Raw genomic sequence first — 27,448 nt, forward strand, 5'->3', positions numbered from 1 at the left:
GCATGTCACTGAATGCCAAATAACAGATTTGATTTAACCGGACAGTTGGAATATCCCCCAAGAAAATTTGATGTTATATATATGTTACTATTATCATTATAACATTTATTTTAAAAATATGCACTATGTGCCATAAAACAGGCAAAAACAGGCTTATAGTGAATGGATTTGAACTGCAATTTTTTCATCCTCCCATAGTCAGGCTGTAGCCACTAGCCAGCTGTAGGGACAGGTATGGTTCAAATTTTATCTTTAACTTATCCACAAACAATCTATTTGTCCCCTTTTGCACATATCAAAGAGATACAACAGACTGCATGAATGCCATCTGAGCACATTTTATTTCCTTGTTGGAATAAAAGGCACACACCTGACTTTATGATTTAGCTGGTAAATATTTATACTGTCTGTTAATATTTGAATTTTTCTCCGGGTTTTCCATCCAAAGTTCAGAGCTGCTGTTCTGTGATCAGATTTCCTTAAAGAACACTTCAGGTTAAAGATGAATACAGAGATGACAGAATGCAACTGTTAAAAACATAGATTTGAGGGCATATTTCTCAGAACATACACATCTTAGTACATAAATTAAAAGCAATAACACATCACACTTTGCATTCTTACAAGCACACAAGCAATTGGTGGAACCTGCAGTTATCTTTGGGACTCCCCACTGTTCTGTCTGTTCCCTCAGAGTTTCCCATTAATACGTTTAACTGAAAGAGGGATGAATGAATGTTTATAATGGTTGTGCTTACACAAAGGGACCCTGTGCCTCCTTCCAGATTTCATTATCACATACTCAGAGTTCAACACATGGAAAGGGCTAGATAAAATCCTTTTGGCTTGCCAAATAGTGGACTGCTCAAAAATGTCTTGGGGAGTGAGGGGTGTGGGCGTTTCCGTAATCTTTCCTGCCATTTTAACCAGACTAAATATTTCAGCTTTAAACTTGATGGTTACGTTTCCAAACCAGCTGGTAATACCATAACGTAAGATGGACTGTAGTAGCTATAAAAAAATTAACATAATATTCCTGCAGACACCAAAAACTGAGTCTCCTATGAAAATTGAGGCGCTGATGGATTATCGCAAAGCCACTTGCCACATGTGGGCCAGTTAAGATCACTATCAGTGTGGACCCCTAAATATTTGTAAGAAGTGACCTGTCTGATGTCATGGCCATGTATGGCAACAGAGCTCTGGTCTCTAATGAATCTGTGATTTAAGATAATTTCTTCAGTTTTGCTTACATTAATGTGCAAGTGATTCTCATCACGCCAGTCCACGAACCTGTCCACTCAGCTTTATGGCTGGCAATGTAGGAGTTACTTTTGAGTAAACTGAGGGTAACACTACAAAGTGATTAGGCTGGGGGCTGACACAGTCATTTGTTTACAGAGTAAATAAAAAGGGTGAACTAACACATCCTTGGGGGGGCCCTGCTTACTACTATATCAGAAAGTGCTGAATTAAATTTCACTTGTTGTGGCCTATTTGATCAAAAAAGGATTAACCTTCAACTGAGCTAGTTTTTTAAACAGAGTGTGTGGATGAATAGTGTTAAAAGCAGAGCTACCATCAATAAAAAGCAGTCTGGCATATGCAACAGGATTTTCTAAGTGCTTCAAGACAAGGTGCAGTATTATGGAGATGGCGTCATTTGTGCTGCAATTTCTTATATAGGCAAATTGGTACTGATCTAAGGATGGCCCCACCTCCCTACGTAGTTCCTCTGTTATGATCCTTTCCAATGATTTCATAACATTGGAGGTTAAGACCACTGGCCTGTAATCATTATTTTTCTGGGAACAAGACTTTTTGGGAACTGGAATTATAATAGATTTTTTTCAGAGCTCTGGCACTGTGTGTGTATCTTTAGAGAGCTGAAGGATGCCAGGCCGGTGTGAGTTCCTCAGCAAATGTACTTAAAAGTATAAATGAATAAAATAATAAATGAATGGATGAATATCACTTTAAGTATAAGCAGCAAAATGCATCAAAGTATCAAAAGTAAATTTACTCATTAGGCAGAGTGGTCCCTGTCAGTGTTATATTGTTGACTTACTGAATCATAAACTATACCTACTGTATATACTGTTGTAATTTTTTTTCTTCTTTTTGTTCTTCTTCTTTTTGACATTGATTAAGGAACAAGACACTGAAAGTCCAAGATGGCAAGTGAACTAGCCCTGTCCACTGCTACAAGTGAGGAAATTTGCGTGGGAAGTGAAATGACAGATTCCTTCTCATTGTTGGATGTTCTCTATGCAAATCAGTTCGAAGGAGAGACTTTAGATCCAGAAGTTGTTGAGCAGACAGAGGAGACCTTTTACAGAGGTGCCCCTCCTGAATGGTTAAACTTTCACATTAGTGAACAGGCCGAGTCAGATGGCACTGGAACTTCTTTTATTAAACGAGATGAATACAATACACTTAAGCAACAAATTCAGAACAAAAGAAAACTTCCAGGAATATCAACTGTTAAACTGTTCCACCAACCAGGATGTGGGGGAACCACACTGGCCATGCAGGTGTTGTGGGACTTGAGGAGGTCCTTCAGGTGTGCTGTTTTAACAGGCTCAACCTCAAACATCACAAATGTTGCAACAGAGGTGGTCCATCTTTTCACAGCAGGCAGTCAAGGCCACCAGAACACCGTGCTGCTGGTACTGAATGATGAACACATTCTGGGAAATCTCCAAGACAGCATTATGGACAAGATTGATGAACAGAAGATAGCTACCTATAGGCCTGTGGTAATTTTGCTCTGCTGTGTGAGAAAGGATGAAGTTCTACAGAGTGACCATGTTGTCCTACAAAAAGCACTCTCTGACAGAGAGAAAGAAAAGTTTAATGACAAAAAGAAAGAGCTGAGCAGAAAGTATAGGGATAAATGTGAACAATTTCATGGCTTTAACATAATGCAAACTAATTTCTCTCAAGCGTATGTCAAACAAGCATGCACAGTATTCAGTACTGTCCAAAGAGCAAATAAACCACTGAAGACCCGGCTTGCGACCTTCCTATCCCTGCTGAATGCATATGTACCAGGCTCATATCTCCTGGAGTCTCAGTGCCTGGAATTCCTCAAACATAAAGACTCCATCCATGGACACCTTTCACTGGAGGACAGAATGGAGCCCTTTAGTGATCTTATCATCACCTTCCAGCACGATGTAAGATCTGAAAAAAAAGTGTGCATGGCTCACCCAATGATAGCACAGTGTTGTACTGAGTTGATGAGTGAGGCAGGTGTGACCAGAAGTGACACAGCAAGAAGCTTCTTGAACTCTCTGTGTAGAGATGAGATTCCTCCATGTTTGCTTGGTTTCGTCAAAGACATGCTGACCAGAAGAGAGACGAAAAAAGAAGAGAACCCAAAGAAAAGAATCAATGTTGATGAGAATAAAGAGGAGCAAGAAAGGTTTTCTAGACTGATTCTCGATATTCAAAGGAAGGAGTGCCCAGCCCAGGGTGCATCAGTTTTAAAAGTGGGGTCAAAGATATTTGTACAAAATCCTTTTTTACCACAAGCACTTGCTCGTTTTTATTACATCGAACTAAAAGACTACAATCAGGCAGAAAGGTGGGCAAAAGAAGCAAAGGAAAGAGATCCCAAAAATTCATTTGTTGCTGATACACTGGGCCAAGTCTATAAGAACCATCTGAAGAACAAAGACTTCTCTGCTAAACCGAGAGAAAGTTTGAAACTTGCCAAAAAGGCCATTCAAGCTTTCAAAGATGAAGACCAACTTGCTGAAAATGAACATGGTGCAGACAATCAGGCAGAAAGGTGGGCAAAAGAAGCAAAGAAAAGAGATCCCCAAAGTTCATTTGTTGCTGATACACTGGGCCAGGTCTATAAGAACCATCTGAAGAGCAAAGAGTTTCCTACCAAAGAATTTCTACAACTTGCCACAAAGGCCATTGAAGCTTTCAAAGATGAAGAACGACTTGCTGAAAATGAACATGACACAGACATGAAAGACCATGGTAATACTAAAGTCTCGCATATTTTTAACATCAGAGGGCAGTTTGGTTACCTGCAGGTTTGCAACATTGTGTATGACCAACTAGTTGCTCAGAACGAAACCTGGAAAAGAGTTCTCGCCAAGAATGTATCCATGGGCTCTGTCCTGGGATCATTAGGAGACAACAAACTCTACAGATTTAATGGTCTAATAAGCAGCCTCAGAGACGAGGTCGAGAAAAAATGTGCATTTTTCGATAAATATCTGACTTACTCAAAGCCTGACATGAGGAAAGATGATGCCCCATACATTTCAAGGGACACCTCAGAATGCTACAGGAAGTATGTTGGACATTCACCTCCCAAACACTTGAAAGAAAAATGTGATGATATCATCCAGAAACTTAAAGAAAAACTGTCAGTCACCTCTGCTGGAGTACTCTCATGTCTTGACAGAAAATACACTGAATCAGAGCTTAAAGAAATAACTACATGGTGGAGAGAAATCCATTTAAGCAAAGATACATTAACATCTCTTGTCAACTACATCTTTGCTCATATCATGTTAATTAATATGGGAGAGATGTTTGCCTCTGATCCCAAGTTTTCGACTGCATTCAGACAAATAATGCCCCCAAGCCCAAAAAATGCACCTGAGCTCAACATGTTAGCCCTTCTCTTGAATTGGCCAACAGACAGTGAAGACAAATGTGTCTTTGACCTCAGTCAATCAATTCAGGATATGTACTGTTCTTATGCGCAAGCATATAAGACACACTTTCGATCAAGGTACCTTCGCCCCCTGTTTTTTATTGGAAAAGGTCAGAATCTGAACAGAATTGTTCACAGACGGGTCCTTGAGAACTTATTTCTTAAACAGAATGAGGCTGCAATGCAAGAAGTACAAAACTTCAACAGCTACTGGGGCAATGAGAAGATTTTCCAAGATCCCGTGGTCCAGTTACGCCTTCTCCAATTTGAAGGACAGGTACGAAACTACAGATTGTATACAACTATTGGTGGCAGAGAGATTGAGGTGGAAGCCAACCTGCGAAACAGCCTCTGGAAACCACGTCAAGTTTCCTTCTACCTGGGATTTACCATCAGAGGTCCTGTAGCCTTTGGCATCCAGAGAAAAACTGCAGAAAGGGGTAAGACAGGTAACATACTATAACTTAAGCATAATTAAATGGTTATTTGGCAGATTTTTTTTTTTTTAAATGTTTTAAAAAATGTATGTTTATTGTGTATGTTTTGAGTACAATGCATAACTGGGTAACTGTTACATAAATGTTGTACACTTGGTCACACCATAGCTACTTCCTGTCCCTCTTGTTTTGATGTTTCAATTATCTTGAAAAAACATTGTTCCTTTCTGTTGTCCTGTAATTGTGGGTCAGAGGTTTGCCATCTAAGTTTTTGGGACATGGTTCATTACGGCATGGGACATGACAAAATTGCAAAATACCCATGAAATCTTAAAATATCAGACAGATCCACCATTCACTTTAATTGCTATTGATGTTAATTAATGATACATCAATATCCTTGTGGTAACACAATACTCTATGTATCACTAGCTGATTATTTTGCTTGTCCCTGTAACCTACTGACATTCTCATAGTGAAACAGTGATACAATGTGTTGTACTATACCAGCTGAACTTTAAATATTGCATTTTAAACACTCTGACATTAAAAAGTAGTTCCAATTAAGCTGTTCACAGAAAGGTTTGTGGATTATCCAGAGTAAGGGGCATTGTCTTTGAAAACATTGCTGAGACACTTTGCTGTTCATTTTTTTATCTATTATTTTGCAATGCTGTTTGCACCACTAATGAAATTCTTTTCACCTCCTCTGTACTGCGTGGCAGTAGAAATCTTAGCGATGGATATATCAAAAGCTGGGAAAATAACACCTATTCTGTCTGCTTGGCCAGATATAACTAGAGGTACAGTGCCGTAAAAAAGTTTGATGCCTTCCTGATTTCTTCTATTTTTGTATATATCTCATGCTAAACTGTTTCAGATATTCAAACAAAATTTAACAACCTGAGTAAACAGAAAATACAGTTTTCAACCACCAACTTGGCCTCTGTGAAAAAGTATTTCCCCTTGTAGTTACTAAGTCCACTAATGAGCCACTCCTGGTACAGGGTCTTGTAATCCGCTCCCCACATATACTGTACGTTCAAACCTCTACAGATGATCCAGAATGTGGTAGCACAACTGGTCTTCAATCAGCCCAAAACAGCACGTCACCCTGCTGTTCATATCCCTCCACTGGCTCCTACCTGAACTCCCTCATTCAGGTCTACACTCCCTCCTGCTCACTACGCTCTGCCTGGGCACCACCACCACCACCACCACAACAGGGCCCTAAGTCGCTAGCTAGACTCCTCTCTTCTGTAGTTCCCCAGTGATGGAACTAGTTACAAAACTCTGTTTGATCTGAAGAGTCCCTCTCAATCTTAAAGAAAAGACCCAGCTCTTTCATGAACACCTCTGCACTTGATGGACTGAAGGAAGAGAAAAAACAAAAACAAAAAATCTGCTATGCAATCTATGCACTCTATGTGTTGCCTCTGTGCACCACCTGTTGGTATCTATGTCCTATTGGACTCAAACTTAGCTTTATAGCACTTACTCATGTTGTTCTCTCCTGACTAGATCCCTGCTTGTGTTGTATCAGCTCTCAGATGTATGTTGCTTTGGATAAAAGTGTCTGCTAAATGAAATTGGTAGATTACAATTCTTACACACAGTGATAATTGGGTTCAACTGGACTAAGCACACACTGGCCTGATTACTGTAAACCCTGTTAAATCTACACATCACTTAAATAGAACTTTTTCAGCAATGTGAAATTGGCTAAAAGATCTAAACAAGCAAAACATTATGCCACCATCAAAGAAAATAAAACAAGAAGCGATGGGGAAGAAGGTGATTGAAGTACATCAGTTTAGGAAGAGTTACAAAGCCATTTCTAATCCTCTGGGATTCCAAAGAACCACAAGGAGAGCTACTATGGACAGATGAAATGAACATGGACTGGGCAACTTGCCATACTTTAAGGAAACATGAAATCTTTCAGAAATTCCTGAAGGAGAATGTGCGGTCATAAATCACTGACTTGAAGTTCAAGTGCAACTGGGTCATGCAGAAAACAATGATCCAAAGCACAAGACCAAGTCAACCTCTGAATGACTCAAAAGAAACAAAAATAAGGTTTTGGAGTATCCTAGTCAAAGTCCTCACTTTAACCCCATGGAAATGTTGTGGCAGGGCCTTAAACGGGCAGTCCATGCTTGAAAACTGCCCAATGTGGCTGAATTAAAGTAGTTCTGCAAAGAAGAGTGGGCCAAGAATCCCTCACAGCAATGTGAGAGAGCGATCTCCAGTTATCGGAAGCTTGGCTGAGGTTGTTGCAGTTAAATGTGGTTCAACCAGCTATTAAGTTTACTGGGGCAATTACTTTTTTTTTTTTTTTTTTTTGTCTTGGATAACCTTCTTGCTTCAATAAATAAAATTATCATTTAAAAACAAAATAATAAAATAATAAAAATAATTTCTCACAGCACTGTAAGTACAGTAAAAAATGTTTTTTGTAATTCGGATGTACCAGCTCTAATGTTTACCAATGTTCTTTAACAAGGGCCCGCAGGGAAGGTGAAAATTGGAGCATGTGGTGGTGTAACGGTAAGTTTTTTTGTTTCTGTAATTTGTTGTAGTTTATATTTTGGAAATATAACTGACTCAATAATCACAGCTGCTTAAATGTATTGAAAACTATATTACCTCTGAAACAGGACTCAAGTGATTGGACTAAACTTAAACCTGAAGTCAATAGAGTGGCTTTTGTCCAGACCTACAGGTAAAGATTACATCTTCAGTCACAAAATATAGAGTGATGGCTAATTTTAGTGCAATTAGTCAAGTGCTTTATACCAATAATTGTGCAGTAGCATATTGTGTTAGTTAAAAATGACTCTTATATGTTCCTTAATGCAGTCATTTGTTTCCCCTTTCACAAAATTAGCTTACGTTCTGAAGCAGGTCACTTTGAATGCAGTGTGTCTGCCCTGCGCTGGGTGTGTAAGGAGAGGGTCAGCTTCAAATACCAGTTTAGATCTTGGGAGGAACACAGGGAGAGGCCTTCATGCACGGATTACATACCAGCAGGACCCCTACTGGACATCAGAGTTGCAGCTGGAAAGTTAGAGGAGGTGCATCTCCCACACTGGATATGTACAGGTAAGATAACCTTATTTATCATTTTACAGCATGCAAATACATACATTCATCTATTGCTCTTCTCATCACTCAAGTTGTGCAATTTTTTTTGCAGATCACAACCCCACAATTTCAGGCATTTTTGCAGTTCTCCATGTAGATATCAGTGGAGATTTTGTAGAAAAAGTGTCTGAAGTGACATCATCCCATGTCAAGCTACTCCAGCCACTTTTCTCTCCAAGAGGGGTCATGATCCTGAAGAAACTGGGCTTCCCAGTGAAAGTTTTCTATGACGTGTTAATATACAAGACAAACAAAGCATCCCTCACCCTGCATGTTTACCTGGTGCCACCTGATCCAGTCCTACAACAGGTTATTTGATTCTGTCACAGTAATAATATGAACTATTACAAAATGTAGCAGCAATGTTTTTACTACATGGCTACATGGAAACAGCCAAGCAATTTTATAGCAAAAGTTAAATGTAACATTTTCCCTCACAGGCAGTGGAGAGAGAGGAAAAATATGATGCATCCAAAAGAATCCGAAAGCCAAGCCCCGACAAGCCCCTTCAGATGGCGAATAATTTCTTCCTCACAACAGACTCAGACGTTGCAGAAATCTGCCCCAATGTATGGCTCAATTGTTAAAGCTGTTACTACTTTTCTGTATTAATAACGTTTTTGGTAATTATAAATGTCTATAGCCTTAAGTCTAAAGCCTTTTTCAATATTTCCTCTACAGAAACTGAAGCTCACATGTGAGAGGAGAAACCCCAATTTCTTTGAAGTGTTCATAAGAAATGCAGAAAGAGACTTCAGCCTAAAACTTGAAGGTGAACAAAAGAGGAGTAAGGAAAAGGACACAGTCTGGACCTGCATTATTCGGAAAGGTCAGTGGCTTGTAAATTAAAATGACATACAATTCATGTTTAATCCACACATACTACCTTTGTCCTGTTGAGCTTAAAGGGGATATATCATTCACATTTACAGGTCTGTATTTTTAATCTGGATGATACTACTACCTGATGATTTTGACTGCAAGATTTACAGCTCAAGAAACTCCTTATTTATCATATACTCGCCCTTTAGGCCATTTTCAGACCAAATCCGGCAATGTGTGAAAAAGCAGTCCTCCCAGGGGTGGAGACCACATAGAGCTCAGCAAAAAAACACAGCGGTCATCCAGCAAGAAGTTGAACTAGACCACTTTTGCCAGAACACAAACTGACGTCACGCTGCGTTGGCCGGTCACATACATGCAACCACACATTGCTAGTAGATTACTTTGTAATGTGAATGCCATATTTGACTGTTTATCTCACAACTATCGAGATGAAAGATAAAACATTTTCCACCGTGATAACTTTCCAGAGTTGTACAATCCTGTCTGTGAGTATTACAAACTGCTTTGCAGTGTTTTGGCTTCTGATAAGTCCTTAAATGCATCAATCTGTAACTCCAACTCTACTTCCTGGATTGTATTTCTTTGTCTCACCAGCACCTCAAATAACATGCCCACACCACCGTAGCCCCCTGTACCAAATTGCCGGATTTGGTCTGAATGCAGCCTTATGCAGCCCCTCAGTTCAGCCTCAGTCTGAAACAGGCCGTTTTAGCTCCTGTCTCTTTAAGGCCCCCCTCCTGAAGAGCCCATGTGGTTCCAGAGACCTATTACAAATTATTGTAATAGGATTTTACTTTTTTTTTCATTCTTTACACAAAATGCCAACTTCTCAAATACATGTATGAGCTTCAATTGCATCCGAAATATGAGTGGACAACGAAAAACAACACATGGAAAAACCTTAATAACAAAGCTACAGATGGCTGTTTATGGGCTTGCTTGACGAGCCGACGTCACCCCGTCAACAAAGTAGAGAAAAACATTGGAAATGGAGCATCCAGAGCAGGCTGAAACCCTGGCTTTTGATTTGCAGGGAGCATTTCTTCATACGTTAACATGAAGTTTTGGAACTCTGATCATGTTAAACATAGACATCCGATGTCATGACGGAATGTAAATAGCAGAAAATCACAAAAGGCATACTATGTCCTCTTTATTATGTTTTAAAACACTAATTAAGGGAAATAATATCCATTAACTAATGAGCAGTTTAATCTCCAATTTATTTCAGATGACTACCAAAAAAGAAGCAGTTATCATGAACAAGGTAAGGTATTTAATATAATTCATGAGAAAAATGTAAATTTCAAGAGACATGCTTTTTATATCTGTGATACATTGACCTTTGTCAGCTGACAAATTTGTTTACATATTTCTTATGCTGCTATTAACTTCTAGTAAGTGTTGCCCCCTGGCCTCGTGGGTGGCAGGAGGGGTAAATGGTAAATGGTAAATGGACTGTACTTGTATAGCGCCTTTCTAGTCTTCTGACCACTCAAAGCGCTTTTACACTATGAATCAAATTCACCCATTCACACACATTCATACGCTGAATGGGTACAGGGGCTACCATGCAAGGTCCCAACCTGCCCATCAGAGGAAATCTAATCATTCACACACATTCACACACTGATGGTACAGCCATCAGGAGCTATTTCGGGTTAAGTATCTTGCCCAAGGATACATCGACATGCAGACTGGAGGAGCTGGAAATCAAACCGCCTATCTTCAAATTAGTGCACAAACCGCTCTACCTCCTGAGCCACCTGAGGTGTTCATACACCCTGCAGCTTTATGTAAAAACAAAGAGACAGAAAACTTTAGCTTGCGTTCAGCTCGTCTGCAGGATTTATTCTGCTTCTTCAACATCAGAATACTTAACACTTGACTCCGTGAGGTGATCAACTAAATACTCATTGTAGCATCAGGTAAGTTACTGTATCCTCAAATACAAGATATCCACAATATCTTCAAAAAATACATACGTAATCATAGTATAGGTAATTACATTGAAAACTGAAGCACTGTGAAATAACCAAAATGAATGGCCTTAAGTGTCCTTGTTCTTCAGTTGTGCTTGAATTACATATTAATAAACAGAACACAAAAAAACTTTTTGTTCTTATTTTGTCACTGCAACTAACATTTTCCCAAGTTCGACACTTTCATCCCCATGCACATAAAACAATAAGTGTACAACCTCACAGTGAGTAACTATTAAATTTACACCTCATATTACTCCTACTCCATTGTCAAACATTCACCTCCTTTAAAGTCAGTAACAACCACAAATATACAGGAAAACAGACTGTGGATACATGCACTAGCACTTTATGTATCCTCAGATTGATTAACAAGCCAAAACAAACCCCTTTTACGTGTCTCATTAGCATTTCCATTGTACTCTGTATTCTACCTTACTCATTAGCAACAGGTCCGCTAGCCTAGCATCACAGTGTATAGCTAAACATCTCTATTTCAACACATTACTGCAAAACCACTCAACTCTGACCTGTTTAAGCATCGCATTGACACGGTAACAAGAAGAGTACAATGGAATTTGGAATTTAATCACTATTAAACACAATAAAATAAAAAATATAGGGGTGCCTATTTTTAAACACATTTAACTTATTATTTTTGCAATGAACTGTACCAAAGTCCTGATGACTTTTTAACATCTTTTTATGCCATTTTTAATTCCTGTAGATACATTTTTAACCCTTTACACTCTGCATATTTATGTCTGGTATACACAACATTTTTAACCCTTTACATAAGCTCTGTTGTGTTTTTTCCAATGCTTTTATCTTCCCTGACTGCCTCAGGTCAGCATTTCGTGGATCGCCATCGGACAGCTCTGATTAATGGGGTGAAAGATACAGAAGCCATCCTGGACGAGCTCAAGGACAGGGGGTTGATCTCAAATGAGAACTATGACACTGTGAGAGCTTTGACAACCACACAAAATCAGATGAGGGCAATTTTCAGTTTTCTGAACTCGGCTGGCAGAAGAGGCAAAGACGCTTTCTATGAAATCATGAGAGGGATGAAACATCTGAGGCCTCTCATTTCTGAACTTGAAGGATCTGGGTAAAGGGACGAAACTGAGGAGAAGCCTCAGACTTCAGCAAGTGGATGTTTGTCTTTAAAAGCTCATGGAAAATTTTCTAACACAATGTGTGGAGACCTATTGTATATATTCACGTGAGGCCATGGGACATTCTGCACAGTATATATGTTCTGAATGAGTAATACAAGCTCAGAAGAAATATTTCTTTTTGAAACATGTCTTTTTTCATACATATTTTTAACATTTAATCTAATAAGTGAGTGAGTGCACAGGAGCACAAAACAGTGTCCATATTCACAGAGAATTAACCAACTCTGTATTCTATTAAGATTTTTAGCCTCTTTTAAATCATAATTTCACCATTTTTTAAGCATATTTAGAAGCTGTTTGCCAACACAACTCATTGCTAACAATTTAAGACATATAGGTGTAACAAGCAGCTTGAGTTGTTTTTTCTGCCCTCTAGCGGTCAAAAAAGTATCGATAAATGCAACTTTAAAGTGGCTATAATCAATATTTTTCATATTTTTATAATTTTTTTACGTTATCTACAGTGTATCAAGTGACAATGTGTGATTTTATAGATGTCTCTATACCTACAGATAATTATCAGCGACAGTGCAGCTCCCCTCTGCTTTTCGGAGCTTTATAGCGAGTGTCAGCTCATTATTTAGCTGGCCAGCTGCAACTTTACTGTTTTGGTTCACTCTCACAGCGTAGTTTTTGGCCACAGCAGGCAGCTGTTTAAAGAGAAAAAGCCATGAAAACCCAATGTACATGACCTGCTCAGCACCAAACATCTAACACAGTTAGTGATGAGCTAGTGAACATAGTGGAGCATTTAGAGGCTGAAGAACCAGATATTTCCATTGAGAGTTGGTAGAGACCAAAAACAGAGCTAAAAGAGGGTGAATATTGGACTTATATTCACCAGGTGGACAGAAACACAGTTACAAATGAAAGATGATGTTGTTCCAAACTGTTTAAAAAAGTAACTGTTTGCTAACAAGTTCAACATATCAATTCAAAAGGTTGTGTTCACAACTTGTTTCTGCTGCCCCAAAGTGGTTTAAATATCAGGTGATGCTATTTTAAAAACGTCTGTTGTGAGATCTTTTTCATAACAGAAGAATCAATTTCTTTTTAACTTACAAGAATGATGCAGCTCTTTTTTCTTAAAATATATTTTACATATTTTATTGTACATTTCTATTTTATATTACTTATGATTACTTGATTTTTGTGTATATTTTGACTATTATGCATCACAACACCAAGGCAAACTTCTATGTGCAAACCTACTTGGTGATAAACCCGTTTCTGATTCTGATGACTACTATAGATTATGATGGTCAACAAAGTTTTGAAATAAAAATGGTGAATTATTTTAATCCTGCGTCACTGATTTTTTTCCTTGTGAAATTTCTGTCCTCCAGTTTATCTTGTCACCGATGCATCAAAGACAGTTTGCAAGAATTCTGTACATTTGTGAACTGTCTCAAGAGAGCAATCACAGAGTAATCACATATAAAAATAACAGTGCAAAGATTGAGATGTAAATAAGCACTTTAGATGTACATGTACTTCAGATTTTTGGTCTCAGCTTTGCAGGATAATCATTTTGATCCTTATCCTTCAAATTTTGAGTCAAAAGACTGTATACACATATAACTCAGAGCCTTTTTGGTAGGCAGCAGGTTACCTAAACTGTACAATGAATACATGTTTAATATGAAGCAGTATAAGCGTGTATACATAATTGTTGCACATACCATTTACTATAAAGTAACAGAATTTCTGATACCCAAGCATTACATAAAACAGTTTCTTAGTTTGGAAAAAACTACTGGGTTTTATTTTTGCAGAGGTCACAAAAGAATGTATGAATGTATACAGTTACTTCAATGCAAATGATCCATCACCTGAAGCACAGGAATGCCAGAAAATAAATAATAGATGACAAGAAAACAGGTATTCCTTGCTAACAAGGTGTAAAATCCGTGTCACATACAGTTTTGAATATCAGTAATGTCAGAATGTCACAGGTCCTACTGGCTTATCTGAGCCATAAGCCCCTCCAGCTCTGGACGTGCCTTGAAACGTCCTTGGAAATCAGCCTCGGTGTGCTGAGGAGGAAAAACAGAAAGAGAAAGAGACAATGTATTATTAAAATGTTATGCCAACAGTGTCTGACCTGTTTAGATTTTCCACATTTTTTAAAAATTGTTGAGATTTTAAAAATCAAAACACATCTGAGGAAAGGAGAGGAGAAGAGAAGCATCCAGGATCATGCTGTCGATCAACAGAAAATTAATCGCCAACTATGTTGATCATCGATAAATTGTTTTTAGTCACTTTTTAAGAAAAAAAAAAAGCCAAAATTCTTTGGTTCCAGCTTCTCAAATATTATATAATAGAACATATTATCAGTTTGGTTTTTTTTCCAGTCTTCATTAATAATAAATTGACTGTTTGGATTGTTGACTGGGACAAAACGAGGCAATTAGGGATTGGGCTTTGGGAAAGAGTGATCGACATTTTTCGCCATTTTTGGACATTTTATAAACCAAACGACAGATTAATCGAGTGAAAATAATAGTTAGTTGCACCCCCAGCTTCAGTATAATATGGCAGAGCTGTTTTCATGCGAACTCACCTCCTTCACAGAAAGTTGAACTCCCTCAGGTTGATGCTTCAAAAGAACTTCCATGAAGACAGGACACAATGCAGCGTTCAGACTGCTCAGCTTTAATTAAAACAAACAGATAAATAAAACATACAATAACAACCAAGTTCCCCAGACAACTAACTCAGTATGCATGCTGAGTGTCCAAACTGTGGTAAAAAAGGGACTAAAATCAGATAAAACACAAACAAATCTCAGTTTTACCTGAACGACACGTTTATGAGTCTTTAGGACGGCGTCAACGTACATCTTGGTTCCTTGCTCTTGCATTAGCATGACCTCTGTGGTTTTAGTTGGCAAAGCATAGCTGCATGTGAAGAAAAGTGATTTTTAAAAAAAGACATTATTTTCTCGTCAGATCAAAGCCTTTAAATAAAACTATGATTGTGTCTAATTCTATTGTGTTGCTAAGATTACGAGACGGAATCATCTTGACTGCAGCTTTAGAGTACAAGTCACTACATTTTTGTTAAAGTTTTTTTGTTATTACATGGCAATACAGTGGAGAGCAGGGACTTTTAACTTCTCTACGGTGCGTTCAAGTGACTGTTGAAGGCTTCAAAATGAAATTCAAGAGTCGGCTGCCAGACAGCAAACTTTAAGGATACAGTGATTTTCTGTATTTTTCTTATGATCAACAAATCTCATGTGCAGAGTCAAACCAACAATGAATTAATCTACTTACATGTATTGTTATTGTATCCAAAGCCTGATATATCCTATTCCTCTGTGCTGTAGAGCCACACCGCTGCACTGGGTGACATGTTCCTTCACCACAACGATTACGGCCACTTTAATTTGTTTAGAAATGGCTCCAAAGACTAATAACAGCGATCACATTTTCAGTCTCAGGAGAGTAGTTCTGTGTACGGCAGACGCCACTGCACACATGCAGGAACGCAATTCTGTTTACAGAGCTTTACTAGCTTGTTGTGCTACATATCACAGCCTCTTGACTTTGTGCCACTAGCAGAGCACTGTAAAGGGAACTGCGTATTCTCAGTGGCATCTGCCATACACAAAACTACTCTCCAGAGACTGAAAATGTGATTTCTGGTATTAGTCTTTGGAGCCGTTTCAAAACAAATTTCTGTCACCATAATCTTCAGGTGGAAGGAACATGTCCACCAGTGCAACAGTGTGGCTCATGAAGGTGTTTCATGTTTCATGTAAGTGAATGGAAAATGCTAAAACGATTAGCGCCATACTCCGGGAGGTATGGTTAAATAAAAACACAGTTTCAGGTGGTCTCACTTAGTTTGTTAGTTAGTGGATTATTCAAGCTTTCAACTAAGTAGGGTCCATTCGATAGATTTGGTAGTTAATAGCAAAACGTTTAAGCTATGCTAACTGTTTCATGTATGTGAATGCAGAATGCTAAAACAATTAGCGTCATACTCCGGGAGGTAAAACAAATAAAAACACAGATTTGGGCAGTCAAACCTGTTATCCTAGTTAATCGATTAGTCAAGCTTTCTAACCAAGTAGGATCCATTTGATAGATTTGGTAGTTTATTTCAGATCAGCAAAATGTTTTAGTGAATGAATAGAAAATAAAATGGTACTTGAGCTGAAAGTGAGCTGTCAATCACATGTGATCTGGACACACCCGCACAGTCCTGAGAAATGGTTTGAGCAGCCAAATGAGCTGTTTTTGAGCTAAGTTTTCTAATAGTTATGAATGTTTATTTTCATTCAGATTTTTGTGGACGCTTAATGAGACACTGAACTTTGATATCATATATGCATTTGTATGATTTCAAGCCACATTTCCAGAGGCTTTAATAGTTTTTGAACAACTACGGCGCAGAGGAATAAGATATATCAGGCTTTGGATACACATACAATACTTGTAAGAAGGATCAATTCATTGTTGGCTTGGCTCGGCAAATGAGATTTGTTGAAAAAAAAAAAAAATATAAAGTCGCCAGCTATATCCTTTAATGTACCTCACCGGTGTGTTGAGGATGTGTCTAGCTGTTATGAAGGTCACTGATGTTTCTTACATTTTACAACAATTTCCTATCTGCCTTTTCAGTCTTTCTAAATATCCTCACCTGTCGGCCACTTTGACTCCAAGCCGGTTGCAGAGGTTGTGGATGTATTGGGAGTAATGCTCCACCACTGTCATGTCATAACCCGACACTGTCACATTCAGAGTCCCATACGCTGTATCCGTCGCAGATAAGATCTGTTTTATTGGTGTGATCTGACGTTTGTCTCTCCTTTTCTTTGGCTAAAAACAACAAACAAAAAAAACAACAACAAAAAATGAGACACTTTACAATTCTGTAGATCCATTCATGTTTCCTCACCACAGATGTTTCTAAAATATCCACCAACAAAGCCCTTTTCATAACAAAAAAGTAAAAAATACATCACAATTACTGTAGTCTCGAATCTTAAAAATAGGAGTTTGAGTGGGCATTTGTTAGTTTTGTTGTTTTTAAGTATGATTTTATTTTCTGGGTATTCATTCTCTCTGCTTTTTTAATCAGTGTTGGTTGTGAGCACAGTAATTTCAATGTTTTTATGGATGAATAAACTAAACCTTGACGCCTGAACATCAACATGGCCAATGTTATCCTCAGGAAAAACAGCAACCAACTATCTTAAGTTGCATTCTTTAAAAATATTCTACATTACAGCTCATTAAATATGCAGTACCAACACTTTTCCAAAGATGTAATCTCGTTTCAGAGTCTTACCGCTTCTTTGGGTAAAAGATGCCGCCACCTCCCAATCCCATGGGTTGGCATGCTTTTGTATTGTCGTTCATTTACAGCAGACATGCCTCCTGAAAGGAACAACCATCTAGTCAACAATTTCAATTTAACCATTTCAACAAGTACACAGCAGTAACACAAATATTTAACATGCATAGGACAAGTGTGCTCCTCTTAGTCCTATTTAGATCTACTATTCATACTAGATAACAGCATATAATTAATTCATATTAAACTTTAAATACTTACCCCAAACAGGACGCTGGATGGACGGTGTGGTCCTACATACAACAGCATAAGTATTAGACTCAAACATACATGGAGAAGGTAAGAATAAGAATATTCTTGCATTGCAACTGTCCAGTTAATCAATCTTTACTTAAAGTACACAACTGCTGATTGCACACCTGCAACTACATTAAAAAACAGAACTTGAGATTCTATAGTTTTTTGTTATGAAGGGCTGCAACTGCTTCCTTAACTTGTGCCAACATGACGTATAAAGATTAAAAAGCAAAGACTTACCGGCATGATGAAAGCACTTGATTCAAGACAAATGACTGTTGTGTGAAAGTCACCTGCAACTGTGCAAAATAGGATAACATCAGCTTTCATACAACGTGGACTTCTTAAAGGACGGGTTCACAATTTTTCCAAGTCTGTCTTAAAACAACAGACAGGTGCCCAAATCATTCCTCCTATTCGTACCGTTCAATCCAGTCCTCCTTCTGTGCAAAAATGTATTTAAAATTTTATCTGAAGCTAATATGAAGCTTCAGCCATCCAAATGAGTCTAATTAAGTAGATATCTTTCAATGTTACAGTATTTTTAGTGCTTAGTCCTTCTTTTTGTTACTATACTTCCACCACAGCTCAACAGGGAAACACAAAAAGGGAATTTGATGCAAAAAGACGTAAATGTGTCAGATATCCACTTGATATGTAACTAACTCAGACTGCTGAAGCCTCATATAAGCTTCAGATCAACTTTTAAATGCATTTTTCACAAAATGTGGATTTTCTCCCTTCCATCACTTTTGAAGGGGATCTTTTAATAACCCGTATGAGCAGGAGGAATAATTACAGCAAGGAAAACCTCTTTCAGTGCTCATTTGGGCATTGGCTGTTTAAGACAGACCTGAAAACTTCTTTAATGTTCTGGACTGAGTGAAACACATTACTTATGAATACAATAAAGCTTATCTGCTTGCTATTTACGGGGTGCAACTCGTGCTAGGTATATTTTAAACCACATTTTTAGCAGGGCAGCGCACAGTTGAAATAGGCTGATTTCACATTTCAATACTGGAAATGGTAAAGTTTTCTCATCAACAGCCACATACTTAGACAGTCTGTGAAACTTGCTTAGAAACTTTATTTACTTTGAACATGAAAATATCAACATCATTTCCAAAAACCATCAGAAAAAGACAGTTGAGCTGGGAACTACTTTCTGCCGAAGTAAACCTGCCGACTTCTGGCAGAGCCTCGATCTGTCGGTTTTTTGTTTTTCATTTGAACGTTGAACAATGACATGATATAAAGCATAATAACGTCTGACTTTAGCTGAAACTGACCCTACCCTTAGAGTAAACGTATAACTACAAAACAGTCCGTGTAGTTGACATAATTGCAGTATGACCTCTGAGAATATGTCACACATTTGGCGAAGATAAACAAAAATGGCGTTACCTTTCGAAAGACAGGATTCATAGTCCAACTTCTATTTGTCTGCACTTCTACACAGAAATCGCATACACTTTAAATTGGTGAATTATCTACATGTAACTAGAATTACTGACATCCAAAACACACGCTACGATTGCTGCAAACTCCGGAAACGCTCACGGGAAAACGGTACGTCTATATTTATGTCCGTCGCTTGAACACGCTAGTACAAACGTTCCGGGACGACTTTTACCTTATTTACGTTACAGTTTAAAGGATGGGTTCACTATTTTTCTAATCTGTCTTATAGCAACAGTCAGGCGTCCATATTAACTCTGAACGAGGTTTTCTTCACTGTAATTATTTCTCCTGTTCATACTGGCTGTTAAAAGATCCCCAAAATGCACTTTCAATGTAAGTGATTGGGGCCAAAATCCAGTGAGTCCACACAGTCCTCTGAAGTTCATGTGAGGCTTCAGAAGTCTGAGTTAGTCATATCAAGTGGATATCTGCCACATTTAGTATCTTAAGCATCAAATTCCCTCTTTGTGTTTCCTCAGACAGTATTACTGTTGCTGTGGTGGAAGTATAGTAAGAAAAAAAGGGACTTTGGCACTAAAAAGACTGAAACGTTCAAAGATTTCTACTTGATTTGACTTATTTGGACGGCTGAAGCTTCATATTAGTTTCAGATCAACTCCTAAACACATTTTTGCACAGGAGGAGCACTGTGGAGTTTGGCCCCCATCATTTATGTTGTAAATGAGGAATAGGAGGAATGATTACAGCAAGAAAATGTTCAATGTTCATTTGGGCACCTGACTGTTGTTTTAAGACAGACGTGAAAAATGTGAACCCGTCCTTTAAACTTGAGTGTTCTTGTCTTAAAATGTAATGAATGTGAGGCAACAAAAAGTGAAAATTAATACAGTTTAAGGCTGCTATTGGCCCAGTCACAACATCCTGTTATCAGTCCCTTTGGCAAAATAAAATAAATGTTTTTTTTAATGAAATAACATTTTAATTTTCAAAAGCTTTTCTTCTCCATCCTTGTCCTCCTCATCAATGTCCATGTCAACATCTTCCTCCTCCTCACTCATTCTTCCTCACTGCTGTCATCGAAGTCCTCCTTATAAAGACCTGAAAGATGACAGACAGGTGACATGAAAAAAAAAAAAGATATCTTTAACCACTGAAACTCTGACATTTAACAGACTTTACTTGTATTACATGTATTTTGATATCTTGAAACTGCGCTCATAGATACATATATTCATATAATAAGTGATTAAACTACTGTGTTTTATGTGAAAGGCGTTGCTCACAGTGACAAACCTAGAAACCTGCAGCCCCCTTTTAGCTCTACGGAATATATTAGCATCTTTCAGCTCATTGTTTTGGTATTCTGGCCCACAAATTTGGTTCAGTCTCATTGTGACAAAGCTCTGATAAACTCACTGTACAACACCAACCCAGCAACAAAAAGCAGACAGACACAGTAGGTGACTAGTTGGTGGACATAGTGGAGCATTTAGAAGCTAAAGAGACTGATATTTCTCTCAGGAGTTGGTGGAGACCAAAACAGAATATCTGACATTCATCAGATGGACAGAAAACCAGATTTCAAATAAATGCTAATGTATCTCTGTGTCTGCTGGATGTGTAAATAGGCAACTGTGTGCTAACAAGTTCATCATAACAACTTTATATGGTGATAATATGATAATGTTGTCTTTTCAGCTTGTTGTGGCTAAAAGAAAAAAAAAAAATCAAGGAATGCTGCTTGATAACTCAAAGTTCCTTACATAGAAAATTAATGGCAGCGACAATGATTGAACTAAGTTCCTCATCAAGGAATGTTCTCATTTCTTCTTCCATCATCTCGTCATTTTCAGTGTACATGTTGATGTATTCTGGGTAGAACATGTTTTTTCTTAACTGCCTGCGGCACCTAAAACACAGACACACACACACACCATGGACGAGGGTTATTAGGGATTGGGCTTTTTTTTCCATCTATAAACATCTTAATAAATATGAAAGCAGTACTTACTGTCTTCCTGTTGTCTTGTATGCCTGAAAAAGGGACAAAAGATTATTTGGACACATATATTTTAATCTATAAGGTTTGAGGAAAACTGTTTCTCAGCAACAAATTTGATAAACTTACTTGTGTTTTATCCTGTTAACTACAAATCACAAGCAAGTTCCAGCACTGCCAACCAACGTTATGGCCTTTAGATACACATTGGAAAGTGGTTGGCAGTCAAATGTAATTTATGCTGAATGGAACAAAACATACAAACACTGACAGCTTCGAGTGATGCGTCTCACCTCGATGAAGCGGAAAGGGTCGTTTTCCTGCATGAGGCTTTCGAGGCCACAGCGGACCTCCTGGAGGCGGTCCTGATCCTGGCAGATCCTGGAGATGTTCTTCTGAATCGCTGGCCCGTTGGTGTCACAGTGAGTGCGTGTGCATTCTCGCAGCCGATTGATGAAGCGGAGAACTTTGGCCTTCATCTCTTCACCCAGCCTGTTCAAGTACTGCTCAGAGTCATCCTTAAACTTCTAGACGAGGAAAGTGATGAAGATGAAAAGACAAAGAATATAGGATGTCATTTGTATTGGGGGAAAGTAAACTCTATGTTAAGTTATGTAAAGCTCTACTAACCTCCACCACCATCTGCAACCTATAATTTATGGCCACTGTGCAGCTGTTCAGAGCATCTTAATGTTGCTGTCCATGGTGCTGAACAAGGTTGATGAAATGACTATAAACCATTTTATAAATTAGGAATACAGCAAATAAAAAAGATCAAAACATCCCCACAAATGTCCTTACAGATGTTTTGAATGTCTTATTAAGAACCAAAGTAGTACATGGATACTAAAAAATGTGACACAATAGAATCTTTTTTTTTGTCAAACACAATCTTACAAGTTGAAAGTTAAATAGAGTATATTTAAGAACAGCACTACTGGTAGCAAACTACAAAAGAGCCTCAAACCTAGCAGTGACAGTATTTATAGCTTTCCACAATGAGAGCGATGTTCATGAGAATGTCAGTTTATCATCAAATTTACATTAGAGCTGCAACGATTAGTCGCTGTTGACTTGATTAGTCAGTCAAGTCTAGTTATTTTTCAAGCAAAATGTCAAACATTCACTGCTTCAAGGATCTCAAATGTAAAAACTTGCAGCTTTTTTATGCCTTACATTACTGTAAATTGAATATTTGGGGGTTTTGAATTGTTGGTTGGAAAAAACAAGACATCAGCTCGGGCTCTACGCAACTGTGACGGGAATTTCTGATGTTTTATAGAGCAATTAATTAATCAGTTACTTGAGAAAATAATCTGAAGATTAATCAATTTGATCAAAATAAGTAGCATTTCAGCCAGATGAGACACTTGAGCTGCGTCCTGTTTCGTTTCTTTGTCACTGAAAGGTATTTTTTAAGTGTTCACTGAGAAGCTCAAGACGTCTCATCAGGTCAAATTTCAAACTACCAACACTGTAACCAGATTGTGATCACAAAAACATTAAAACCTAAAAGATGAGCTGTAAGAGTCTCAGGTGAAATTACAAATATTCAACTGTTTTCTGGGGGGTTTTTTGGTAGCCCTCTTGGATTTTAAATTTGTACCATCTTACCTTATTCTGTCTCTCCTTCTCCTTCTGCTCCCGGAGTTTTTCCTCCGCCATGCTGTATTTCCTTCCAACCTTGCACAGTTGCTTATCCAGCGTTCTCTGGTCAACGTGAAGATGCAAGTGCTCCATGAAAATGACATCACAGCAGATTGCAAGAGTTGAAATATTTCAAAACAGTGCAGGGGTTGAAAAAAAAAGCACAACTAACCACTACTGTACCACTGACAAATACTGGTCAAGTGCTGCTTAATAGTATCTTCTTAAACTCACGTTGACTTCCAACCAAAATATCCTGTGTTATATTTAGAGTTAGGGATTATGTTTTTGTGACATTTTATGCCTTTTATTGACTCACCAATAGTAGAGAGTTGACAGTAAATGAGGAAATGAATTTTTGACACTTTAACCCACACATTTCACCTGCCCACATCTGATAATAATGATATGAGCAAAATTACCTTTCAGCTTCTATGACCAACAAGTCGTTAGTTTGCATGGATACAAAACTGCAATTTCTCTTCAGTTTGAGCTCAACTCTGATTTGTTTCTTAATCATTTCTCTGACAATGTCACAAATATGAAGTGACTTAATAAAACCCACAACAGAGCACCATATCCTGTACCACAGTTGTGAATGCTGTTGCTCTAGAGATAAAACCGGGTTTAAATACTTATGACCCAAAGAATAATGAATAGGTAAGAAATAAGCGCCCTTCTTCCATAGATTCTTGCTGGAGGACCTGATGACACTTGTTGCCACGGCGGATACCGACACATCAGTGGGTTGAACGGAGGTGATGTACGGGTGGTGGTGGTGGACTGGCAGTTGAATAAAATCATGTGTACTTTGTTGATTTAGCAAAAGCACCCACTATGGTTGGCTGATGTAGGCTCGTCGTGGGCTGGAGAGCCTTCTGGCTGGGGTACTCTTTGACGATGGCTTCGCTTCTGCAGCAGCTAATGGGTGATTTGCTTTGAGGTGTGAATGGAGGTTTGATGCGTTACCCTCTTTAGCCACAACTTTCTTGAGGTAAATAATGCACACAGCTTCCTCCGTGTTAGCAGGCTTACCTTTTATCATCTGGACTAAACCCAAAATACTCCCAAACAGGGGCACAGGCATTTTTCTTTTTTACTTATCCTGTAATGTTATCCCCACCACTCGCAGTTGCCATCAGCTGAGCTGCCTGTCCCATCAGTAGAGACTGACCTCTGGTGGCGTGTGCTGTGCTCTATAATACATCACCTCACTACAGGATCTCCGTATCAGTTTCATAGAAAGAGGAGCATCTGTATTTTTGACAGTATTGAAAAATCATACGTTCGAGATTTCTAAATAACCCTGGTATACCTCAATACCTTGATACTGCCCAAGCCTTTATGAAAATGGCACCTTCAGATCTTTCATCGTGTTTCTCAGGGTCTTGATTGTGTGTCCAGAGTGTCCTTCTATAGTACAGGCGTTGCACACACACATCTTGTCGTCCATGCAGTAGTATCTGGAGTTGCAGATCAAATAAAAAAACGAATTCAGATTAACTTTATAAATGACAGATCTGTATATATTATATTAATGAAGTGGTGCTGCTGTGTGGAAAAAAATACTATCATTAAAGATGAAACAATTTGGACAGACAATAAATCAGCAACAACTTTGGTGCTCGATTAATCATTTCCATAGAAAGGAAATCAGACTTTTTAAAATTCGGAAATCAGAATCAGCCAAGAAAATTGCAATCAGTGCATCTCTACATATAACACTGCAAAATACATGCTTCTTACCTGTATATCTCGTCATGATCCGGGCACTTCCTCTTCCAGAAGTCATTCATTGGTTCCGTCAGCGGATGCTCGCGAAACGCCGGCAGCTCCAGATGTGGCTTTAAGTGCTCCTGGCACATCGACACCTCACACTTCAGGCATGTCTTGACTGCAAACACTGACGCAGCAGCAGCAGCTTCCTTCTTGTCACCCCCTTCCTGAGAAACAGAAGGCCCGTCTGCGGAGGTGCCTGATGCCTCTGCGGTGACTGAAGGGCAGTAGTCACATGGAACAGCAAACACACTCTTGGCCTGCTGTGTTGGCAGAGAAGAAGTCAGCGACTCTCTGGATTTCAAAGCTGTAGCAGCTGCAGTGGTGGCTCTGCGGTGGTGACGGTAGTCATCAGCAATATTGGCTAGTTTGAAGTTTTTCTGAAAGTTGGTGCCACACCGGTGGCTATCGCGGCACTCTGGGCAGCGGAGGCGACCTCGGTTCGCTTGCCACTTTAGACGGTACAGGCAGGTCCTGCAGAAGTTGTGGCCGCAAGGTAGCAAGTGGGGGTCGCGGTACAAGTCCAGGCACACCGGGCAGGTGAGCTCCTGTTGCAGGAAGCTGGACTGCTCTGATTGGGCCGACGCCATGTCAGTATTCAGACAGTGAAGCCGGAGAGGTGAGCTGGAGGCGGGTGGATGGAGAGAGGGGAACGGAGGCTGAAAGTTTCCAGATGTTGAAGTTTGCTCTCTTTACATTATCTGGACCAGTTACAGGTTGCTGAAGCATTAGCATTAGCCTGCGTCAGCGCCTCACTGGAAACACAATCTATGGATGGAAACTGAAGAAAAATACATCAAATTGAATTAAAAGAGTTAAGAATTCAAATTGTTAGATTTTCTACGAGAGGCTGTACTTTTGATGATCATATTTTTCTGTGTTGTTTATCCAAATAAAATACTGTTGCACGTCAGTATGTACTCAGTGTGTTACTGTAAAAATGATGCATATGTCTTGTATTAAGATACTTGGTTATCAACTACCAATAAAAAGGCACTTAAATTATTTATTTAAATACATTTTGCAACCTAGGCAATTTATTATTTCAAACTTCATAGGTTTACTACAATTTACTATATGTTGCTGGTAGTAGGTAGATAATGATGATAATGACTCCTCATTATCATGAGACACTGCACCACAGAACACACTTGTGGTACTGACCTGGTCAATACTGGGTGCAGAGTAGGAGCATAAAATAGCCACTAATACAATCTTGAAAGGAAATAGCGCTGTCTAGATTAATGGCACCTTTAAGCAAAGTCAGTATGCATCATTATGCGTGGCCAGGGCACAACATTAGCACAGTCGCTTCGCCACAGAAGGAAGCTACACAGTACACGTATGCAGATAGAGATATAGGCTAATTTGCTGCTCTACTGTTTGGTTTACGTTTTAAAATGTGTGTGATAAACCCGACGGAACCGGTACAGTAGACAGACGCTGCAGTCTGACGTGAAGGCTTGTGATCTAGACATCAGCGTCCTCTGCTGAATCTAACGATGTAAGGGGTCGAAGCAATGTGACCCTATTTTTAAGCTACGACATTAGGAAGCCGGTTTTGGTGGCAGCAGCCCCGACAGTCCCCATAGCGTCGGTCCCAATGGCGCCAACAGTGACGAGTGACCTATAGCCTTGTGTTCAAAGGCCGACAGCTACAAGTTGTACAAACCGTTTTAGCCAAAAGCTTCACATCCTATCAACATCACATCACCGGAATTTGCTTGTGTTTGCGCTTCTCCAAATGCGGCAAAATGCCTGCTGCTACTTTTCTTTTTTTAATATTTCTTTTTTTTTCTCTTTTAATCTATAATGATAATCTAAATGAATACCGTTACCTGATGTCATCTAAACTTCATTGCAAAACAGCTTAGCCCAAATTAGCATCCTCCCATTTACTGCATTTTAATATAACGATTAACAGTTAGCTAGCTAACCTTAGATTATAGCTTGTTAGCCCCATCATTAACATTAAAGCCAGACTCCCGACAGAACGCTGTCTTTGTGAGCTAAGAAAAAACTGAAAAACTTGTAAACTAAAAAGTAAATGAATGTTTCTCACTTACCACTTCTTTGCTGGATATTCCCAGTGTATTGCTGCGCAACTCTCAGTCTACCGTCCGTGACCGTGAGCAGACTCGACATTGGCGGGATTCTCGTTCCGGTGACGTTGCAGTCAAATGTGGATTAGGTAGCCAACATTGAGTGGATACCTTGATAATTTTATTTTTTTTAAGGAGGATACCTTGGTGGGCTGGATAAGAGATTTCACTGTCACATGACATTAAATACGGTAGCAGTTACAATCGTGAGTGCAAATATAGGCCGCTGTTGCCGTTCTGCTTATGCTAATTCAGTTGGCACTATTAACCTTTTCATTCTTTGACAAAATTTCGCACAAAATGTCAATTACAGTCGATCTGCAACCTCTTTTGAAAGCTTAGCATGTCCGCTAGAAGATTCCGGTGTTCGATTTCACATCAGAACAATATTATTTGTGTAATATGTCCTGTTTCGACCAGAACGTGTATCAAAGCTAAAGCTAAAGAGGATACAAAGGCTAAGGAAGTGACCTTTGACCTCTCGTAGTAAACGTGATTTTGATCGACGTCTCCAACGTTGTTGACAGGTTACGGAAGTAAATTTCCCATTAATTTCCATGGATGTATTATAAATTTCTCCCTTACACCTTTCAAAAGGTCAGCATTTCAAAACGG

At 38.8% G+C, this 27,448-nt stretch overlaps 1 protein-coding gene across 6 annotated transcripts; it reads right to left on the bottom strand.

The window, feature by feature from the left end:
- Window positions 1–13,735: 13,735 nt before the first annotated feature.
- On the bottom strand, window positions 13,736–27,327 carry LOC121889846 (39S ribosomal protein L48, mitochondrial-like). Of its 6 annotated transcripts, none has more exons than XM_042402059.1 (10): window positions 26,798–27,309; window positions 24,702–25,355; window positions 24,313–24,418; window positions 18,125–18,183; window positions 17,849–17,880; window positions 17,582–17,670; window positions 16,931–17,109; window positions 15,078–15,180; window positions 14,844–14,933; window positions 13,736–14,313 (listed from the first exon to the last, which is right to left on the bottom strand). In XM_042402059.1, exons 2-10 carry the CDS (start codon window positions 25,319–25,321, stop codon window positions 14,236–14,238), a joined length of 1,356 nt encoding a protein of 451 aa, XP_042257993.1. In that variant the 5' UTR covers window positions 25,322–25,355; window positions 26,798–27,309; the 3' UTR covers window positions 13,736–14,235. The 6 variants fall into 6 exon arrangements, with proteins under 6 accessions (XP_042257993.1, XP_042257992.1, XP_042257997.1 ...); XM_042402058.1 differs by having other exon boundaries at window positions 24,702–25,512; XM_042402063.1 differs by lacking the exons at window positions 24,313–24,418; window positions 24,702–25,355; window positions 26,798–27,309 and adding an exon at window positions 19,292–19,823.
- Between the last annotated feature and the right edge of the window lie 121 nt (window positions 27,328–27,448).

The sequence above is a fragment of the Thunnus maccoyii genome, chromosome 22 (genome assembly GCF_910596095.1).
Source record: "Thunnus maccoyii chromosome 22, fThuMac1.1, whole genome shotgun sequence".
Taxonomy (NCBI): Eukaryota; Metazoa; Chordata; class Actinopteri; order Scombriformes; family Scombridae; genus Thunnus; species Thunnus maccoyii.